Source organism: Coniophora puteana, assembly GCF_000271625.1.
Source record: "Coniophora puteana RWD-64-598 SS2 unplaced genomic scaffold CONPUscaffold_4, whole genome shotgun sequence".
Lineage (NCBI taxonomy): Eukaryota > Fungi > Basidiomycota > Agaricomycetes > Boletales > Coniophoraceae > Coniophora > Coniophora puteana.
The window spans coordinates 2,461,544-2,478,363 of record NW_006913056.1 but is presented as its reverse complement, the minus strand read 5'-3'; the positions used below and the strand labels follow the sequence as shown (position 1 = coordinate 2,478,363).

At 51.2% G+C, this 16,820-nt stretch overlaps 5 protein-coding genes across 5 annotated transcripts; 3 read left to right on the top strand and 2 right to left on the bottom strand.

Annotated features, from left to right (window-relative positions):
- Positions 1–99: 99 nt before the first annotated feature.
- CONPUDRAFT_152399 (general substrate transporter) lies at positions 100–3,039 on the bottom strand (the record flags this gene model as incomplete). Its single annotated transcript, XM_007768960.1, has 25 exons — positions 100–244; positions 303–325; positions 375–443; positions 494–539; positions 591–633; positions 678–684; positions 740–779; positions 827–852; positions 899–907; positions 958–1,121; positions 1,173–1,272; positions 1,325–1,353; positions 1,404–1,433; positions 1,481–1,488; positions 1,544–1,720; positions 1,773–1,823; positions 1,880–2,016; positions 2,076–2,088; positions 2,147–2,278; positions 2,332–2,483; positions 2,535–2,558; positions 2,612–2,670; positions 2,721–2,732; positions 2,815–2,901; positions 2,955–3,039. The coding sequence occupies 25 exons, from the start codon at positions 3,037–3,039 to the stop codon at positions 100–102; spliced, it is 1,668 nt and encodes a 555-aa protein (XP_007767150.1).
- A 2,727-nt stretch (positions 3,040–5,766) lies between these two features.
- CONPUDRAFT_89267 (Creatinase aminopeptidase) lies at positions 5,767–9,060 on the top strand (the record flags this gene model as incomplete). Its single annotated transcript, XM_007768959.1, has 13 exons — positions 5,767–6,506; positions 6,560–6,634; positions 6,693–7,051; positions 7,102–7,242; positions 7,303–7,673; positions 7,728–7,881; positions 7,938–8,004; positions 8,062–8,173; positions 8,240–8,338; positions 8,410–8,524; positions 8,575–8,633; positions 8,723–8,842; positions 8,917–9,060. The coding sequence occupies 13 exons, from the start codon at positions 5,767–5,769 to the stop codon at positions 9,058–9,060; spliced, it is 2,556 nt and encodes an 851-aa protein (XP_007767149.1).
- A 460-nt stretch (positions 9,061–9,520) lies between these two features.
- On the bottom strand, positions 9,521–11,981 carry CONPUDRAFT_152397 (GTP binding protein 4; the record flags this gene model as incomplete). Its single annotated transcript, XM_007768958.1, has 9 exons — positions 9,521–9,574; positions 9,641–9,739; positions 9,803–10,228; positions 10,281–10,453; positions 10,505–10,952; positions 11,005–11,401; positions 11,452–11,639; positions 11,698–11,820; positions 11,886–11,981. 9 exons carry the CDS (start codon positions 11,979–11,981, stop codon positions 9,521–9,523), a joined length of 2,004 nt encoding a protein of 667 aa, XP_007767148.1.
- Positions 11,982–13,626: 1,645 nt separating this feature from the next.
- CONPUDRAFT_152396 (uncharacterized protein) lies at positions 13,627–14,143 on the top strand (the record flags this gene model as incomplete). The annotated part of the gene is made up of 2 exons (XM_007768957.1): positions 13,627–14,006; positions 14,065–14,143. The coding sequence occupies 2 exons, from the start codon at positions 13,627–13,629 to the stop codon at positions 14,141–14,143; spliced, it is 459 nt and encodes a 152-aa protein (XP_007767147.1).
- Positions 14,144–14,887: 744 nt separating this feature from the next.
- CONPUDRAFT_136412 (uncharacterized protein) lies at positions 14,888–16,071 on the top strand. Its single transcript, XM_007768956.1, has 2 exons — positions 14,888–15,683; positions 15,733–16,071. Exons 1-2 carry the CDS (start codon positions 14,971–14,973, stop codon positions 16,028–16,030), a joined length of 1,011 nt encoding a protein of 336 aa, XP_007767146.1. The 5' UTR covers positions 14,888–14,970; the 3' UTR covers positions 16,031–16,071.
- The last annotated feature ends 749 nt before the right edge of the window (positions 16,072–16,820 follow it).

Here is a 16,820-nt window from a genome sequence, read left to right as displayed (position 1 = left end):
TCCTAATAAAACGTGCTTAATTTACGTTCATTACATACCGTGGATTCTTTGAAGTTGACGACTTCTGTCATGCCCGTGTGATCAATCTGGTCGGCAGTGTCAAGCCGACTTGCTAATAGCAATAACCTCCGTCTCCGAGTGAGTTTCCTTCTCGTCGAGCTTCTCGTCATTGACGGGCGCAATGCCGGCGTTGACGGCGGCCTCTTGTGCGATCTTTTCCAGGGTCTCCTCCCCATCGAACATCCTATCGTATAGAGTCGCTCAGAAGCTGTGGTAGGATCACGAGGACAGGGAAGGCTTACGCAGCAGTTTCTTCCAAGGTTTTCTAGTGATCATCTTAGTAGAAATCTGATGGAAACGTTCGTGTCACTCACGTTCTTGGTTTCGACGATGTAGAGCCAACAGAAGAAAAACTCGAAACAATCCCAGAACAGGTAGACGAGCTGATGTTGGCGTTGAGGGAGCATTCATAATCTAATGTATATGCACTCACGTAATACTTCCATTGAAGTTTCTCCAGTGCGATGGGGTTGACGTATCTGATTCATGTTAGACATATTTCAAGCCAATTTCAGGTTGAGAAAACTCACTGGTTGAAAATCAACGACAACGACAAAACAAAGTTGAACAGGACTACTCTTATGAGTATATGCTACGGGTTTGGAAGCAACACATACCGAAGCCCTAAAAACGATGTTCAGGACTTAGTCAAGAATAAGCAGACTGATGGGCTTCATACCTTAGCACGGATTTGGTAAGGCAGAATCTCAACCGTGTAGCTAATGAAAGTCAGAGCGGCGGTATAAAAAGCACGTCAGGGACTTACGAGACAATGAGGGGTGTAAAGGCAATCTACAACAAGTTTGTCAGGAATAACAAAGCATGCAAAGGTATAAACGTACATCATCTGTAAAGAAAGGTTAGCAATGTTCATACTCAGGGCTGATATGTACTCACAGGCGCCATACCACAGAACTGATAACATTGATCAGCCGAGCGAGGGGGGATCTCAAGGCCAGACTCACAAATAAACGCAATGACCCCATGCCCAGCCATTGGATTCCCGGTCTCTTGGACGATCGCGAAGCAAATGGTTTGGGCAGTCCAGAAGATGACCATCCCTGGAGTAGAGGTGAGCTTCTACCTGCAAAGCGATGCATCTATAACGTTACCCGCGCAGGAAATCAGGAAAAGGCGACGTCTTCCCACTTTATCGCAGCAGAAACCAGCCGCGACAGCTACAATGAAGTTGTAGATACTTAGAATACCATTCTGAACCCAACGTCAAAGGTGGTTATCTAGGTGAGCTTAAGTTTTAGCTTACGATCAAGAGCTGGGTGGTGGGATCGGTGACTGTCGATCCGGTAAGAAACCTAAAGACGCAATCGTTATCTGACGCTTACTTCCAATAGCATCGAAGACCTTGTTGAGGTCTTTTCACTTGTCAGCGTGGATCAGGAAACAAACAATCCATACACACAATATGAGCTAAAAAAACAAAAGGTCCTGAGCACCATGAATATGGACACGTGAAGACACGTACACCAGACCACTACCAGACCACTGCGAGAAGAAAGCGAGCGCGACAATGACCCGCACCCGCTTTCGGTTCCCAGGAGTCTTGAACAAGCTCACCCAGCCGACGTTAGTTGCGGATTCGCGGTCCATCCTGATTGCAGTCTTGATCTCCTCAAACTCATATTCCACGAGTGGGTCATGCCTAGCCATTTGGATTAGTACGGATACCACTACGACATACGATCATCACTCACTCATTGCCTTTGGCATGGTAGTAAGCGAGAACACGGAGGGCCTCTTCTTCCCTGTTGGTGGCGATGAATATCCCTGTATGTACTTTATGAGGAAAACGCCAACTCACTTTCCTTGTCCAACGAGCCAACGAGGAGACTCTGGGACCATCCAGAGAAGCAGGACTTGAAGGACGGAAGGCAAACCCTGCAGCGCAGACGGAGCTCTCCATGCCCAGCTGTTAGGGATGTTGAAGGTGCCGAATGTCTAAGAATATAACAAGTATCATTAAGTTGTATAATCGGTGGCGTTGGATCATCACTTACGGTCCACGCAGCACTGTAATCCAAATTGTAAGTAAACGAGATTTCTAACTCGAAAGATGGCCAATACGTACATGATACTGCCAAGGTACCAAATCGTGTTGTACATGGACGTGAGCTGAGCACGCTGCGAGGGGTATGCAATCTCCGTTACCAACAACGGAGATGCACCCGCGGCGAACGTGAGTCCAAAGCCGATCAGCCATCTACCGGTGCACCCTCAGCTTGCTTGCTAGACGCAAAACGGAGGCCAGCTTACCGAGCCCCAATGAACATCCGAACGTTCTGGCTGGCAGTTTGGATGATCGTGGCGATGACCATGAGACTCGCACCGAAGATGATGGCCTTCCTCCGCCCGAAGTGATCGGTAACGTAGGGAGAGAATGGGTACGCGCATAATGACCCGATATTCTAAACGCGGATTAGGCGAGAGATGTGTTAGTACGTCAAGGACTTTCTTACCTGGATGGCGGTCAGCAGCCCAAGCTACATAGGGAAGAGTTTCAGAGTCTGTAAATATGGCGAGTAGTGAAACGCACCTGTCCTCCCGTGGGATAGTTGAAGGCCTCGTTCCATTGAGTCAGCGACTGCAGGCCATCTGTTCGCAAGTGAGTCTTCCTGCCACCAGGGGTGTTAAGTTGTACGTACTCATCATACTCCCTGATTCCGCTATTAGTTTGCTTTGATGTGTAAACATCATATCCACTTACCATCATAGCCATTAGTCGATGACGTGATTAACCTTCAAAGTTGGGGTCAAGTTTTGAGAAGTCATCATCGATCAGAGATACTTGCATGAGAAGTATGAAACAGTTCAAAAGGACAATTCCTATTCGCTGATGAGCCGACCATGACAAATTAATGAACTCTCAACGAGCTTACGTGAGTTCTTGTACCATGGCCGCTGGTCGATAAGGTGAGCGTAGGAAGCAGAACCTTCAGATACGATGGCAGGGCCGGCACCCATCTTGGCAATGGACGATTAGAAGCGGCAAGGCGGGTAACAGATCGAAACATCCTCGCAGGTGGGCCGACTCGATTTAAGACGGGATCGGTCGAGCACGCGAGCTTCCCATTTGGAGCGAAGCTACTGGGTAAAGCGATGTGAATACAATTGGTGCGTACTCAGCAAAATCCGAGCGAGCGGCCGAACGGGTCAATTTGATAAGAGAAGGGCGCCTCGGCGGGGCGGAGATATGTTTAGCTGATAAGACGAAGAAATTCCGAGAGCTATTCACGGATCGCATGCACGAAGAAGCCACGATGTAGATTAGAGAGTCCATTGAGAAGGTTTTCCCAGCCAGCAGCATTCGTCGTTGGGTCCGGTCTTTCATGCGATAGATTCTTGGCGCATACAGTTGATTAGGCTCGGGCCATACAGTTGAGACAGGGAGGCTCACAATATCATTAAGGTACATCGTCAATTCGATGAGCTTGTTGACACGGCGGACGGTGTGCTCTGTGTTCCCAGTATGCGTCAGTGGCACCAGCCAGATGGAATTCACAGGATCGTGTCTGCCCCGACTATTTTCCTGAGAAGTCCAGGAAGTGTCGCTCGGAGGCCTTCAGACCGACAAGCCTCTAATAGCGTAGCTAAACGTCAGGACGAGCTATGTGCGAATCGGCAGAAGATCTTACGCGTACAATACGGGGCCATCAGCGAGTCAAGGAACGCATCGAACCCATGGTATTCGCCGGGGCCTCCCGGTCTAAGTTGCAGCCACTCCATGTTTCCACTAGCTCTGTTGTAGTCTCCGCCGAATCCAAAAATAAGAAACGCAGAGAATTTGAAGTTGGACGCCGAGTCCGATTCGTGGAACGTAGACAGTTTCCCCAGATTTATTCCGGGATGACGATTCGTGTCTGGGGCCCCCTGGGGCGAGGAGGGGTGGATTGATTCCAGCGAGATGTCCACTTGAAATTCACGGATGAGCGCTTAACTTAGATGGAAGTGTGTCCAAGAGGAACGGAAACAACCTGAAACAACCTGTACACAGCTCAAGCATCCGCCCGCCGGAGATTACCGGATGGGGAAATATCCAAATAGACGAAAACAGCTGCGTCATTCGCAGCCCCACTTGTCTGCAAGGAAGTTTCTTCACTGACAGTAACAATGACCGCCGCTTAACGGACTTCGTCCGGACATGACGAACGCATGTCTCGAAGAAGGAATGGTGCTGCCGAGGTACTCTTGACTTCTTGTAGAAACGTAATCTGAACTTCTAAAGACCCCCAGCTCGCCCCCACTGCTAGCTCGATTATTTTGCGGCTTTATGCTGCGCTCCACACAATCCATCTTGATTATATGCGCGTAAACCAAGCAAATGGCGTGTTATGTCAAGAGTATTCATGATAGAATCATCAATAACTCTGGTTCTACCATTGATTGGAGCATTCCTTAACCGACCTTCAAGTCTCGCGTGAAGACGGGCGCGATAGGGTGCGGAACCAATACAGTACAAGTTGGCAAGAAACTAACTTACATCGTTTCCTTTACTTTGACTGACCAAAACACTCTTGGACCAGCTAGCATTCTCCGTGCGCGGGTGTGCCATCTACATGCAAAACCATCGCACCCTTGAACCTTGTCGATGAGGTTGAGGAGCGCTGCAGTCACTGATGACCTCATCTTTCTCTCTAATGCCTGACCACACCAGCTGTCACTGCCCGGGAAGCTACTGCATCGTCAGATCCATATCAGCTCAACGATGGAGTTGGAACTGGTTGGAAGATCTACCGTACCAGACGCACTGGGGAGGTCTCCAGAACCATGTCAATATCAGGCGGTGGCTATCTCCTTTCACTAACACATTTAGACTTCGCCAAGTCTAGTCCATCTACTAATGCGGGCTCACAATAAGCGTACGTTCCTTTCGGCTTTCTCTCCGGGACCCTCCCTTTTCTTACAATGTCGACGCTCGTGCCGAGTAGCCGGACCTCGCTTTGTAGCACGAGGGACGTGGCTACCAATAATATCACTACCCCTTGACCATAAACGTTTGGATGGTACCACCAAAGGCGCCGAGGAAAACTCGTGTTGGACCTTGAACTGCCTTGGCCGGCCTGAATCGGTATTGCGTCCGTCAGCGTGAAGCCATCCGCTTGCGATCCGTTCTCACCATCCAGGCAGTTTCGGCTGGACTGACATTACTATCGCTAGTCATCGTCCGACCTGGTCCGAGGAAATCAGTGCATGTACCCGCACACTTGTGCAACTGCCACCACCAGGTACCCATGCGGATCGACGGGAAGCTGGTCAGGTTGGGCAAGAAGCCTGAAGGCAATCGATTCCATTTTGACCCTTGCCACTTGGCCTGCTGCGAGCTGGAGTCCTCGGTTCTCTCTTGGAGCCTTTGATTGGTAGTTTGCGCCGCGTTTCACGAGCTGATGTCCACAGATAGCGATCGTTCTCTGGCGCCGCTCTCTGCCGCTCTCCATGGAGGGAAGTAAGCTTTGGAACTCTATATATAGTAGTTTCCCACAAGGACCGTGTCGGACACCGGGATTTGGACTGGCACGGGGGAAGAGAGGAAATCTTCGTGCCATTGCTTCCCTCTGTGTCCGCACCTCTGACAAGTCCCCCGTGCTGCCTCGTGTGACTCGGCTCTCCTCACATTAGATCGTGGCCAACGCGCAAGGAACGGTCCACTTTCTTTCTCCTTCCTCTTTGTAACTCTCATTCTGCTGGCACACTATGGCTCCTCCACCACCACCACCGCCTCCACTGTGCCTCCCATTCACCAAGAGGAACAAGCGTATCGACGCTGCTGAACTCACGCGGTCCTTCAGCCAGCGGTCAAATATCTCGTCTCGTTCGCAGGGCATGGACTCGTACCGCTCGGCCGACTCTCGCGTGTCTGGTCGTTCTGCGGGTACTCACCAGCCTGCGCAGCTCGTGCGAACCGGCTCCTACTCCCCTACGCAAACTCTCGCATCCGACGCCGAGAAGCTCTCTTTTGACTCTGATTCCGAGGTGTACGATGTTCCGGCTCTTCCGAACAAGAAGACAAGGGGAGGGCAGCAGGAGACCGCACTCGTGCGCTCGGATTCGAAGAGGAAGTGGGGCTATGGATGGGGGATGGGAAAGAACAAGGAAGGCAGAGTAATGACGAGGGAGAGGTCAGCATCACTGGACGAGAAGCCGTCGCTCCATACTTCGGCTACAGTCACTCGGTCGTCAACCCGGTCTAGCGGTCGCAGCGGTGCGAGCGGTGCGAGCGGTGCTACTGGTGTCAGTGGTGTCAGCGGTGGTAGCAGACGTCCTCCATATTACGCCAGCGACTCCTCAAGCACACTCGTTGGATCAGCATACATACGGAAAGAAGACGGTGTCGACGATCCTATTCAGAGAAGGGTCGACAAGGAGAAGGTTGACACGGCTGCCCGGTTGGAGGAGATCAGGAAGCTTATGATGAGGGACAATTTGGACTATTAGTGCGTCTCCATGACTCCTCTATCTTTGCACCGCTCATTTCACTGTCATCTAGTGTCATTCCCAGTGAAGATGCTCATCAATCTGAGTACGTTGCTAAGGGCGACAAGCGCAGGGAGTGGATATCAGGGTAAGTATATCGCCTTCACTTTTATCTCTAGGTATGACATGCCCTAACCCATCGACAGTTTCACTGGCTCTGCTGGTCAGGCTATCATTTCTAAATCGACAGCCTACCTTGTCACCGACTCGCGATACTGGATTCAGGCCAAAGAGGAGCTAGACAACAACTGGCATCTGATTCCCGCCGGAGATGTTGACGGTCCCAAGGATTGGATAGATTGGCTCTCTGATCGGGCGAAAGACGCTCGAATTGGCATGGACGCGCGTATGATTTCACATCAGCACGCAACTCAGCTCACGGCGAAAATCAACGAGAAGAAGTCGAAGTTGGTTTTCCCGCCTCAGAATTACATCGATCTGGTCTGGAAGGACAAGCCCTCAAGGTCGAAAGAGCCAGTATTCATTCAGCCTATCGAATTTACTGGTTAGTCAATCGTTCTGCGCCTTTTCGAACGTGGGCTAACTCGACTATAGGACGCGAAGCCTCCAGCAAGCTTGCGGAAATCCGAAACTTCGTCCGAGCACAACCCCCTTCCGTCCCATCCTACTCTAAGTCCAATCCGACGCCTGCCCAGATGCATGTGGGCACCCTAATTACGTCTTTGTCGTCAATCGGTACGTGGCAAGATCTACCAGCCCCACTACTCTGAACTTACTGTGTTCTATTCTCTCAAGCTTACCTCTTGAATCTCCGTGGATCCGACATACCATACAATCCATTATTCTATGCGTATCTATTCGTCTCGCTGGATCGTATCACCCTCTTCCTCGACGCCTCAAAATTGACTCCCGACGTCGAAGATTATCTCGCTTCGCTCGGCATCGAACGGAAGGAGTATAATGATATCTGGGCCTTCCTCCGCCGTCGAGAGTGGGGCGAGGGCAAGATTATCATCCATGCGGAGACATCGTATGCCATTTCCTTGATGCTCACACATTTCCGCTACACGGTCGCACCTTCGTTCGTGGAGGACATGAAGGCGGTCAAGAATGAGGTGGAGTTGGAGGGCATGAGGCGTGCCTATATCCGAGATGGAGCCGCATATGTGAGTTTCTTCTGCTATTGCGCAGATTTCCCATCGTGACTAGGAGTTTTCCAGGTGAAATGGCTGGCTTGGTTGGAGCACAAGATCCAGCAGGGCTACGACATCACAGAGTGGGAAGCGGCTTGGCGGTTAACTGAGTATCGCAGGCAGAACAAGCATTACTGGGGCCTTGCTTACGAGAACATCTCTGCCAGTGGTCCCAATGCCGGTGCGTTTCATCGTCATCTCGCAAACGGCGACTCTGTTGCTCATGTGATTCACTAGCACTCCCGCATTATTCGCCGACAAAGTTGGGTGCTAAGATGATTGACCGTGAAACCCCGTACCTGAAGTGAGTGATTGCCTGCCTCCGCGTTTTTACGCCTTTGATTAATCTTCGGCAATCCAGCGACTCGGGCGGGCAATACCGCGACGGGACGTGTGACACGACACGGACGGTCCATTTTGGACGTCCCACGCAGGATCAATGCGAGGCATACACGCGTGTCTTGCAAGGTCATGTAAGTTTATTTCCCGGAGCTCGCTCTGGTTGCCCTTTCACAGCGTCCCTGATTCATTGTGCGTAGATTGGCATTGACTCCGCGGTGTTCCCCGAGGGCACCAAGGGCTCGGCGCTCGATGTTTTGGCTCGCCGTGCCTTGTGGAAGGATGGATTGAACTACCTTGTGAGTACCCTTCTCGCGGGGTTCACATTATCCGCATAGAAGGCTCACGGCTCATTCTTGGGCGTACGCAGCACGGCACCGGTCATGGCGTTGGTGCTTTCTTGAATGTTCACGAGGGACCGCACGGGTTCTCAAATGCCATCCCTTTGGTCCCCGGCCACGTCATTACCAATGAGCCTGGGTTTTGTGAGTACTTCTACACGTTTGATCGGCGACCCGTCTCACACCTCGGTCAGATCTCGAGGGACGATGGGGAATGCGTATAGAGTCGGCGCTTGTGGTACGACGTGTGAAGGTTCGTACCTTGCTCCGTCATTCTCTCCAGTTTTGGAGTTCCGGTCTATCTTCGAGCACGTCTGCTGACCCGCCTCTTGTTAAAATTAGACGAAGGGGGAGTTCAACGGCGACATTTGGTTAGGCTTCGAACGCCTCACCTGCGTTCCCATTCAGACGAGAATGGTGAAGGAGAACATGCTCACTAAAGAGGAGAAGCAGTGGCTCAAGGTTCGTGCCCCCCTCTCTGCAGTCGCATGTCTGAGCTTCTGGCTAATCTGCGTTTTCTTCAAATTCGTCTTCAGGACCACAATAAGAAGTGCCTTGAGAAGCTGGAGCCGTATCTCAAGGACGACAAGCGTGCGCTCAAGTGGCTGAAACGCGAAGCAGACCGAGGCTTCGGCCTCGCAGCTCCAGGGCCCGGCGGAATCGCCATCGATTGGGACTGAGCCCGTGCGGACCATCCCCCCTCCTGTTCGTTTTCTTTTCCATTTTTCTTTCATCTCTCGCTCGCTTCCCTTCTCTGTCCTTCTGAACCTACCTTATCCCCTCCCCTCGTTGGACGCTTATTATACACTAGACTATTGGAACGATAACCCGAGAAACCGTCGTAGGACGTCTCTCCACGATTCAATGATACCTCGACGCACCTAACTATAACCGATTACGATGCTTTACTAGATGCTGCTATTATTTTCCGCGGAAGCCTCTTGGATACGCGTCGCTCCACACCCTCTTCGTTCTCTCTTTCTGTTGTCATACCTTCTGTACTACCAATTGTTTGTTTGTGTGTACTTTTTCAATGTTTCAATACGCCTCTCAGATCTCGCGATGGAGAGCTCCATATTATATGTCCGTAGATACACGTATACAGAGGAAGGGAGTTGTTGATGTGAAAAACGCATGTGACTACCGTCTGTCAGTTTTGCCACCCTTCCGCTTGCCGGCGAATAGATGTTTCGGCTGAAGAAGGAAAGGCCGCGTTAGCCAAGAGCAACGTTGGATGGACGAGATAAAGGCGTGACTTACCATTTTGGTTTTGATGGTACGGTCACCCTCACCAGCTTTGGCGAGCATGTTTCGTCCTCTCTGGCCAAGGTTCCGAAGCTTGACGGCTTTGGAGGCTTGCTATAGAAGGATATAATTGTCTCAGTGCTTCCAATGAATGGAAGAGAAGGCAAGAAAACATACCTCAGTGTCGCGCATACCAGCCAGCTGCCGGTTCGTCCGTGGTGCTCTTGCGCTCTTCGCGATGATTGCCCCCGAATTCGACTTGACACGCTTGTTCGGCGAGTCGCCTTCGCCATCCACGTCCATCCAGTCCCCTTCGTCGCCGTCCTCGTCCGAGCCATCCTCGTCCATGTCGATGTCCATATCATCTCCACGTTTTCGCTTCGCACCCTGCACCTTGGCGAGCATAGTCGCGCGGTCCTCGATACTGCTCGGGTCGTATCCTGCCTTCTTGAGCTCCGACGAGAGCTCCGAGAGCGTGCGCAGGCCAGCAGTACGCGGCAACCGGGGTGTGTTCTTTTTCGACTTTTTGATGCTCTGCGAGTGCATCTTGTGCTTGAGAGCTTCGCGGGCGGCAACCTCCTCACGCTCGTCATCGGAATCGAACTAGGGGCGCAAATCAGCAAGCAATGAGAGGTAGGATAAGGTTAGACCTCACTATATCCTCCTCTTCCTCGTAGAAGCCCTCTGCTTGGAGTTTCTCCTCCTCCCGCTCGAGCGCCTCCAGTTTCTCCGCAATATCCGGGTCGACAAAGTCGGCCACGTTCTTGCCGTCCATAATCTCGGGTATGATATCGTGATTCCAATCGGGGTTCGCGAGCAAGTAATCCTCTAAAAAAGGGGTTAAGTACACTAAATGCGCGAAAAAGTTCGAAAGCGTACGCTTCATGTCCATGTTGAAGACGCCGGCGCCGCCCTCCTCTATCTCGACATCGCGCAGCAATTTCCTCCTGTCGGGGTCGTTCTTGTCGAACTTCTTCTTCTCTTTGACGATGTCAGGGATGAACGGCGCGCGTACCACTTCGTCACGCGCTTTGGGTACGGCGACGTGTATCCGGTTGATGACCGAGTTGATCTTGCTGCCCTTGAGCTTCGTGTCCACGCGGTGGGCGAGGAGTGCGTCGCATGCCTTGTTCTTGAGGTCCATGACACCCTCCTCCGAGTAACACGACACCTGGACACACTGCACGTCCTCTCTGTCGATGATCTCCTGTACGAGGGCGCGGCTCTCCGCTGGGAGGTCTTCCAAACGCGTAACGTCGATTTTGTTGATGACCAGCATGGTCGGCTTGCCACCGAAGAGTGGTTTGATGGAATGGAATAGTTGACACTAAACAGCTTTTAACGAGACAGAACGATATCCTTGATAGGATAAAACGCACCTGAGCCTCTACGGTATACCCACATTGCTCGCTAAGATCCATAAAGTACATGACACAGCTTTTGAGGTGAGCAAGAGCGGTGATGCTCTGCATCTCGATCGTGTTCATCTCCTCGAGGGGGTGATCGAGAATCCCAGGGGTATCGATGACCTGCCACCGCAAGTACTTGTAGTCGAGGTGTCCAACGAAGAGGGATTTTGTGGTGAATGCGTATGGCTGGACGTCGACATCTGCACGGGTGACCTTGTTGATAAACGACGATTTGCCGACGTTGGGGTATCCGCAGATGAGGAGTGTCCGTGTGTTGGGGTCAATGGCGGGGAGACGGGATATGTGTTGGCGGACTTGCTCGAGGTACGCAAGGGGGTCTTTTTGTCGGCGCATGATCGTAGCCATGCTGTACCGGGAGATAAGTATGACATACGAAGCAAGCATATATCCACTCACCGACCGAGCGCAGCTTTCTTAAGCTGCTTACAACGATACAAACTATCACCGAACTTGAGTAATCGTACATAGTCCTTGGCAACCTGATCTATAAGGTGCCGTGCGGTGCGAAGCTGGCCAAGGGCGAGCTTGTAATGGTTTTTGTCATATAATACATTCATGAGGGAGGAAAGGAAGGGATGGAGGTCCTGAATAATATCGAGGTGTTAGCTGTAGGCACCATCGCCTAGATCCTGCAGGACGTACATCGAGAAGGGGGAATTCTGTGAGAATGCCGCCTAGTTTTTCATCGAAGGAATCTTGCGTGAACTTGACCTTTCGCATGTAGAAGTTGCGTATGCGGCTGATCTTGAAGTTTTTGTGGATGACCTATAACCAAGAGAACGTTAATTGGCCCTGATATGATAAACGCGCAACATGTAAATGATGCCTACGGTGGGTGTCTTCCGCTGAGTTTTGGAGAGAACGATGTCCAAGAAGTCAGCCGCAGTGGGGACTGGTGATATCGCCTTGAGCCCGCTCGTCGACATGGTTGGCAGTGGGGAGATGAGTGGGGGCAGAGAGGGGACCAGCGTCGGTCGCTGTCCTCACACCGGAATCCGTGTCCAGTCCAATTTTTTGATTGTTCCCACGAATTCACTCAGGGGCTAAACGCATCTTATCCCGAACCACGAACCCCTTCGCGGTCAGCGGACGCGCCTCTAAATCCTTCAGCCATACCCCAGAGTTAAGGATCGATTCAGGCAGGGTAGCGTATCATCGCCCTCTTTTCCCTATATCTTCCCACTAGAATCTCATACGGTTAATGGCCTCCACAGAGATCTCAAGGCCGAGTGGGTCCAGCCATCCGCTTTTTTGGATGGTGATTTGACCTTTGACGCAGGTATAGTTGTCATCCGAGCATATGCAATGATTGGGTAGACCTATGTTAGTCGCGACAACCAGGGATCTAACACATGTCCGCGCTGAAACAAGATGACAGGATTTTTCTCTGTGTCCACCGCATGAAGCACTGATACAGTGCAAGGCATCAAGTGACAACTCCATACAGGGCTTTTGTGCTGCAGATAGTCACGCCCTGATACATGAGTGGTGGCTTTCGATGGTGTCGGCGAGAAATGGCGCCACCCATCGCGCTGTTTCCAGCTCGTGAGTTCTCACCACGGCCTTAAAGGTGAGCACGATATCTCGGTGCGGACGCCTGATGGCTAACACGAGCGTTTGGTGCACAATTTCGCTGCTAGAGAAACGAGAAGCTACAGAGACCAACAAACGACCACCACGCCAACAACACACTAGCGTCAGCGATGATATGAGCTTGCCTAGCCCTCTTCACTACGGAAGTTGGCTCGTCCACGTTCGCTTTCAGCTGATGAGTGCCGATGAAAGCAGGAATGACCAGTTGAGCAGGGTGAAGTGTCGTCTACATGACATATCCTTGTGGAAAGAGTTCAGTTTGCACAAACCTTCCCATGCTCTCACCCCTGAGTCGAGTTCTCGACGTTTGAGCAATTGCTTACCTGTGATAATTCACAGCAGTTCTATTCCACGTATCAATCTACTCCTCCAAACTAAAGCCATATCTTCAAGCTGAAATACGTGAGTATTCTAGCCATCCTTGAAGTTGTTAGAGGTGAGATCTCGCATGGTCAATGAGGAGATCCTGAGTGTCGTAACAAGCTTGGGCGGAAATGAGCTGCGGACCCAAGTGGCCACTTTGTCAGAGCCCTTTGACAATAGTTTCGCACACACCTCGTGTTTGTTACGCACCTCAAGTCATGTAGGAAGTTACGTGGTGAAAGTTGTTTGCTTTCCTCAGTTACTGAGGAAAATAAACAAACTGACGCAATGTACGCTTGTAGGCACAGCTCATCGCAACGGAGGTAATTCAGGCGGCTCCGCTCCGAGCGGACGTAATGGTATGGGTCGCCCTGCTCCACCTCCTCGCCCTTCTCCACTCAGGTTCACTCAGGGAAGCGGATTGTTGCTTATCGTGACCATTGGAAGTGGTTGAACTTGACAACGTGGCCACAGCGCACCACCAGCTCCGATGACGCACGTAGACATGAAGCTGGGATCCACATGAGCATATTTATGTTCAGCTCTCCGGTCAAAGGGGTCAACTTTCCGACCACAAACTCTCCACCAGACCATTCGTAAGCTGCTCCTGCAAAAATGCCTCTCTTCAGCGCATACCATGAGGAACCTCCCCGTACCAGCAACACCTTCGACCAGCCTCCTCAACGCAGTCGTTCTATCTTCTCTCGCAACCGCTCCAACTCTCCTCCAGCCAGCAACCGATCCTCGGTCACTAACGGGTCAAGCACCCGTAATGGTGGCCTGTTTGGTAGTCTGCGCTCGCGCTCGAGCGACTCGAGCATCGAACAGACGAAACGAAACATGTCCAGAGATCCCACCATCGCTGCTGCGCGGATGAAGGTCGCCGACGCCGAAGCTGCAGAGAGAGCTGCAGACAAGGCACTTGTTGAGGCACGCTCTGCTGTCAAGTCCGCCCGCGAGCACATCAAAGTCCTCGAAAACGAAGTTCTGGAAGAGTAAGTCTCTTGCCCCTGCTGAGACAAGACTGTGGTCTGAATATATGTTGCACACTAGCGCTAGACGTGCTAAGGCCAAACAGGCTGAGGCTAAGAATGTGAGCAAGAGCGCGAAGGGCCTCGGCCGTCACGGATGAGTGGCTTCTCGACATCTTTCACGAACATGACTTGACGATTGTTCGATACCTTACGGAGCCTGTGGATACTTAATTTGATGCTGTATACTATTTTTTGTCCTATGATAGAAGCTTCTTAAATACCACACACTGAGTTGACGCTTCACCAAAGCATCTCGAGCGGATTTGGGGATTTATCAGCGTGCTCTTCCGGGATGAATTTACGAATCAACTCCCAGGCTGCGAGTCAGCTTCGAGCCCCCGCTTGCATCCAATCAGAGCTTTCGCGTGCGGGTCATGCTAGGATGGCGATTGGGTCCATGCTCATTGTGGACCCGAGTTGAAAGAAGGCCGGAGAAGGTTTGGTTTGACAGAATCAAAAGCTTGCACAAAGCTTGAACATGAAGTTAGTCAAGACGGTCAAGGTCAAAGCGGATGTGTTATCGCTGTATCTGGGTCTCAACAGGCAAATTGCTAACCCCATGCCACATAGCATTGAAGAAAAACAGTAAGCTTTCCACAATCCACAACCATTGAACTTCGACAGGTTCGACGGACTTCGACCCTATCGACTGGTCCTGTTGTTGATCTGATCGACCTGAGTCAGGCAATCTCACGATCAATTCACGAGTGTGGGAACGGTAAGCCTTCCATAAACAGATATCTACCCCTGATCAGACCAAGGGACGTTTTCGGTAGGGTGGCATCTTGGTTGATTCTCATCTTGTTCTGTCCGTTCGTTCTGCTCGCGTTGTCTGCAGCTGGGCAGCCTCTATACCTCCACACTCTTTCTACGCTCCGACACTAGTGTTGTACTGGCCTTCTCATGCTTCTTGGAAGCACTTAGTATGGCAAGCTCTCAAGTCATCTCCGAGCCTTCCCCACGGAAAACAGTACCGACGACGTTCATGTTCTCGACCTTAACCATCACTGGTTCGAAGCTTCCAAACCCTATAACCTTGACCAGATCAGAGGACTTCCCACCTCATAAACTGGATTTCGATGAAGATGGATATGTGCCGACGATGAAGTGGTGTCCATCACAGGGTCCTCAAGGAGCAGGTCACCTGTCTCTGAAGATGGGGAAGCGCATTTCCGGGGGCGGAGGCGGCGTCGCTTATGAGGCAGAGGTCTTAACATCTGATGCGGAGGGAAGCAGCGTCACACCCTCCGATCCGTCTCCCCTCGAACAAAAGCTTTGCATCAAGGTGGCACGAGCCAATCGTTGCCGTACGCTCGCAAGGGAAGCGTGGATGTACAGGAAGCTTAGCGGGCTACGGGGCATCATTGCGCCCCACTTCTACGGTTTCTTTGCTGTTGATCTTCCCGAGACACACCGGCCGTTTCCCCCAAAAGATGACCTTGTCCGCTTGGAAAGGGATGATCCAACAGTCGACGAATTTCTACCGGATGATGATCCGGTGGACGGGCAGGGAGGCAGAGACCGCTCGAAGTGGTGCGAATGGCGGCCGAACACCGACGCACCAATACTGGCCGTCCTCGTCATGTCAAGAGGAGGCAAGACATACTCTGGGAGGGACCACTATGATTCGTCCATGCGGTGCGTTTTACAATGGTTTCATCCACGTTGATTACTCATATCTGTGCAGGGAAGAAGTCCGCAAGGTACTCGACGACTTGTCACGCGCGTCCCTGTTACATGGAGACTTGCGCCCGGCCAATCTCGTCCGCGCCCCCGCAGACACGATACCATGCGATTTGCACCAGTGTGTTCACAAATGGAACGTCATCGACCTTGCTCGATCTGACGCTGTGGATATCCCTGTGGATAATGCGCTTTACTCAAAGCCTGATAGAACCCCAGAAGAGGAGATGAATGTTAGGACGTGGAGTTTTTTCGTAGATTTGCAACAGTCAGGCTACAAGACTGAACATTTTGCCTTATGATGACGCTGATACCAATAATAATACTCTTTTGTAGTCTCGCCTTGATGATGGCTATTAATCTCCCCGTTGTCCAGTAGCTTGAGACCGCATGTGAGCGGTTAACTGGCGCAACGAAGGGGTCGTTCGGAAGGCGGACGAGAGCGAGCTGATCAAGTAAGTCCCGACACAGATTTGATCTGTTCCACTCAAAGTCAAGAGCGAGACACGGATGGATGCAAAAAGCTAAACCTTCAGTACTCACCTGCATATCTTCGACATTGCTCTATTTTACCTGGGCATCTCCCTTGGTTGCCTTTGGGGAGTCTTTCAAGTAAATTATAAGTATTGAATCAATTCGAACTGACACAAATTATGTGCATGAATAGATTACCTCTTGGTAATTTGTAATATCCTTATATATTTTAACAGGTAAATAAAATAAGCTACCAAGTTTTAAATTTCCGAGTAACGATCGTGTCCCATAGTAAATCGATTGCAGCTGGCCGAAATCCAACGCGTAATCTACTCGGTGCGTGTCCAGGACAGGTAATAACGGGGTCTTTGAGTGCGAGATATCGCGGGACCGTACTCGCCAAAGTGTACAAATATACCTCGCTCTTTTCCTATCGCCTCAGCAACTCCTTCGCCAAATATTTGAATACACTCCCGCCAATCAATTCTAACAGAGCGCCACCCAGTTGTACGCAGGGCTTGATAAAATTCCTCCTTTTCCCAGGACTTGATTGGGATGATACAAGGCAGTTGTTCTTGTCCTAGCGACTCGCTCTTTTCATCGACAGAGCTGTCAGCC

What these genes read in the sequence shown, in the direction of transcription:
- CONPUDRAFT_136412 (XM_007768956.1), top strand. Translation starts at nt 14,971, where the DNA reads ATGGCAAGCTCTCAAGTCATCTCCGAGCCTTCCCCACGGAAAACAGTA. An exon ending in CACTATGATTCGTCCATGCG is followed by an intron (nt 15,684 to 15,732) that starts GTGCGTTTTACA and finishes ATATCTGTGCAG; the next exon opens with GGAAGAAGTCCGCAAGGTAC.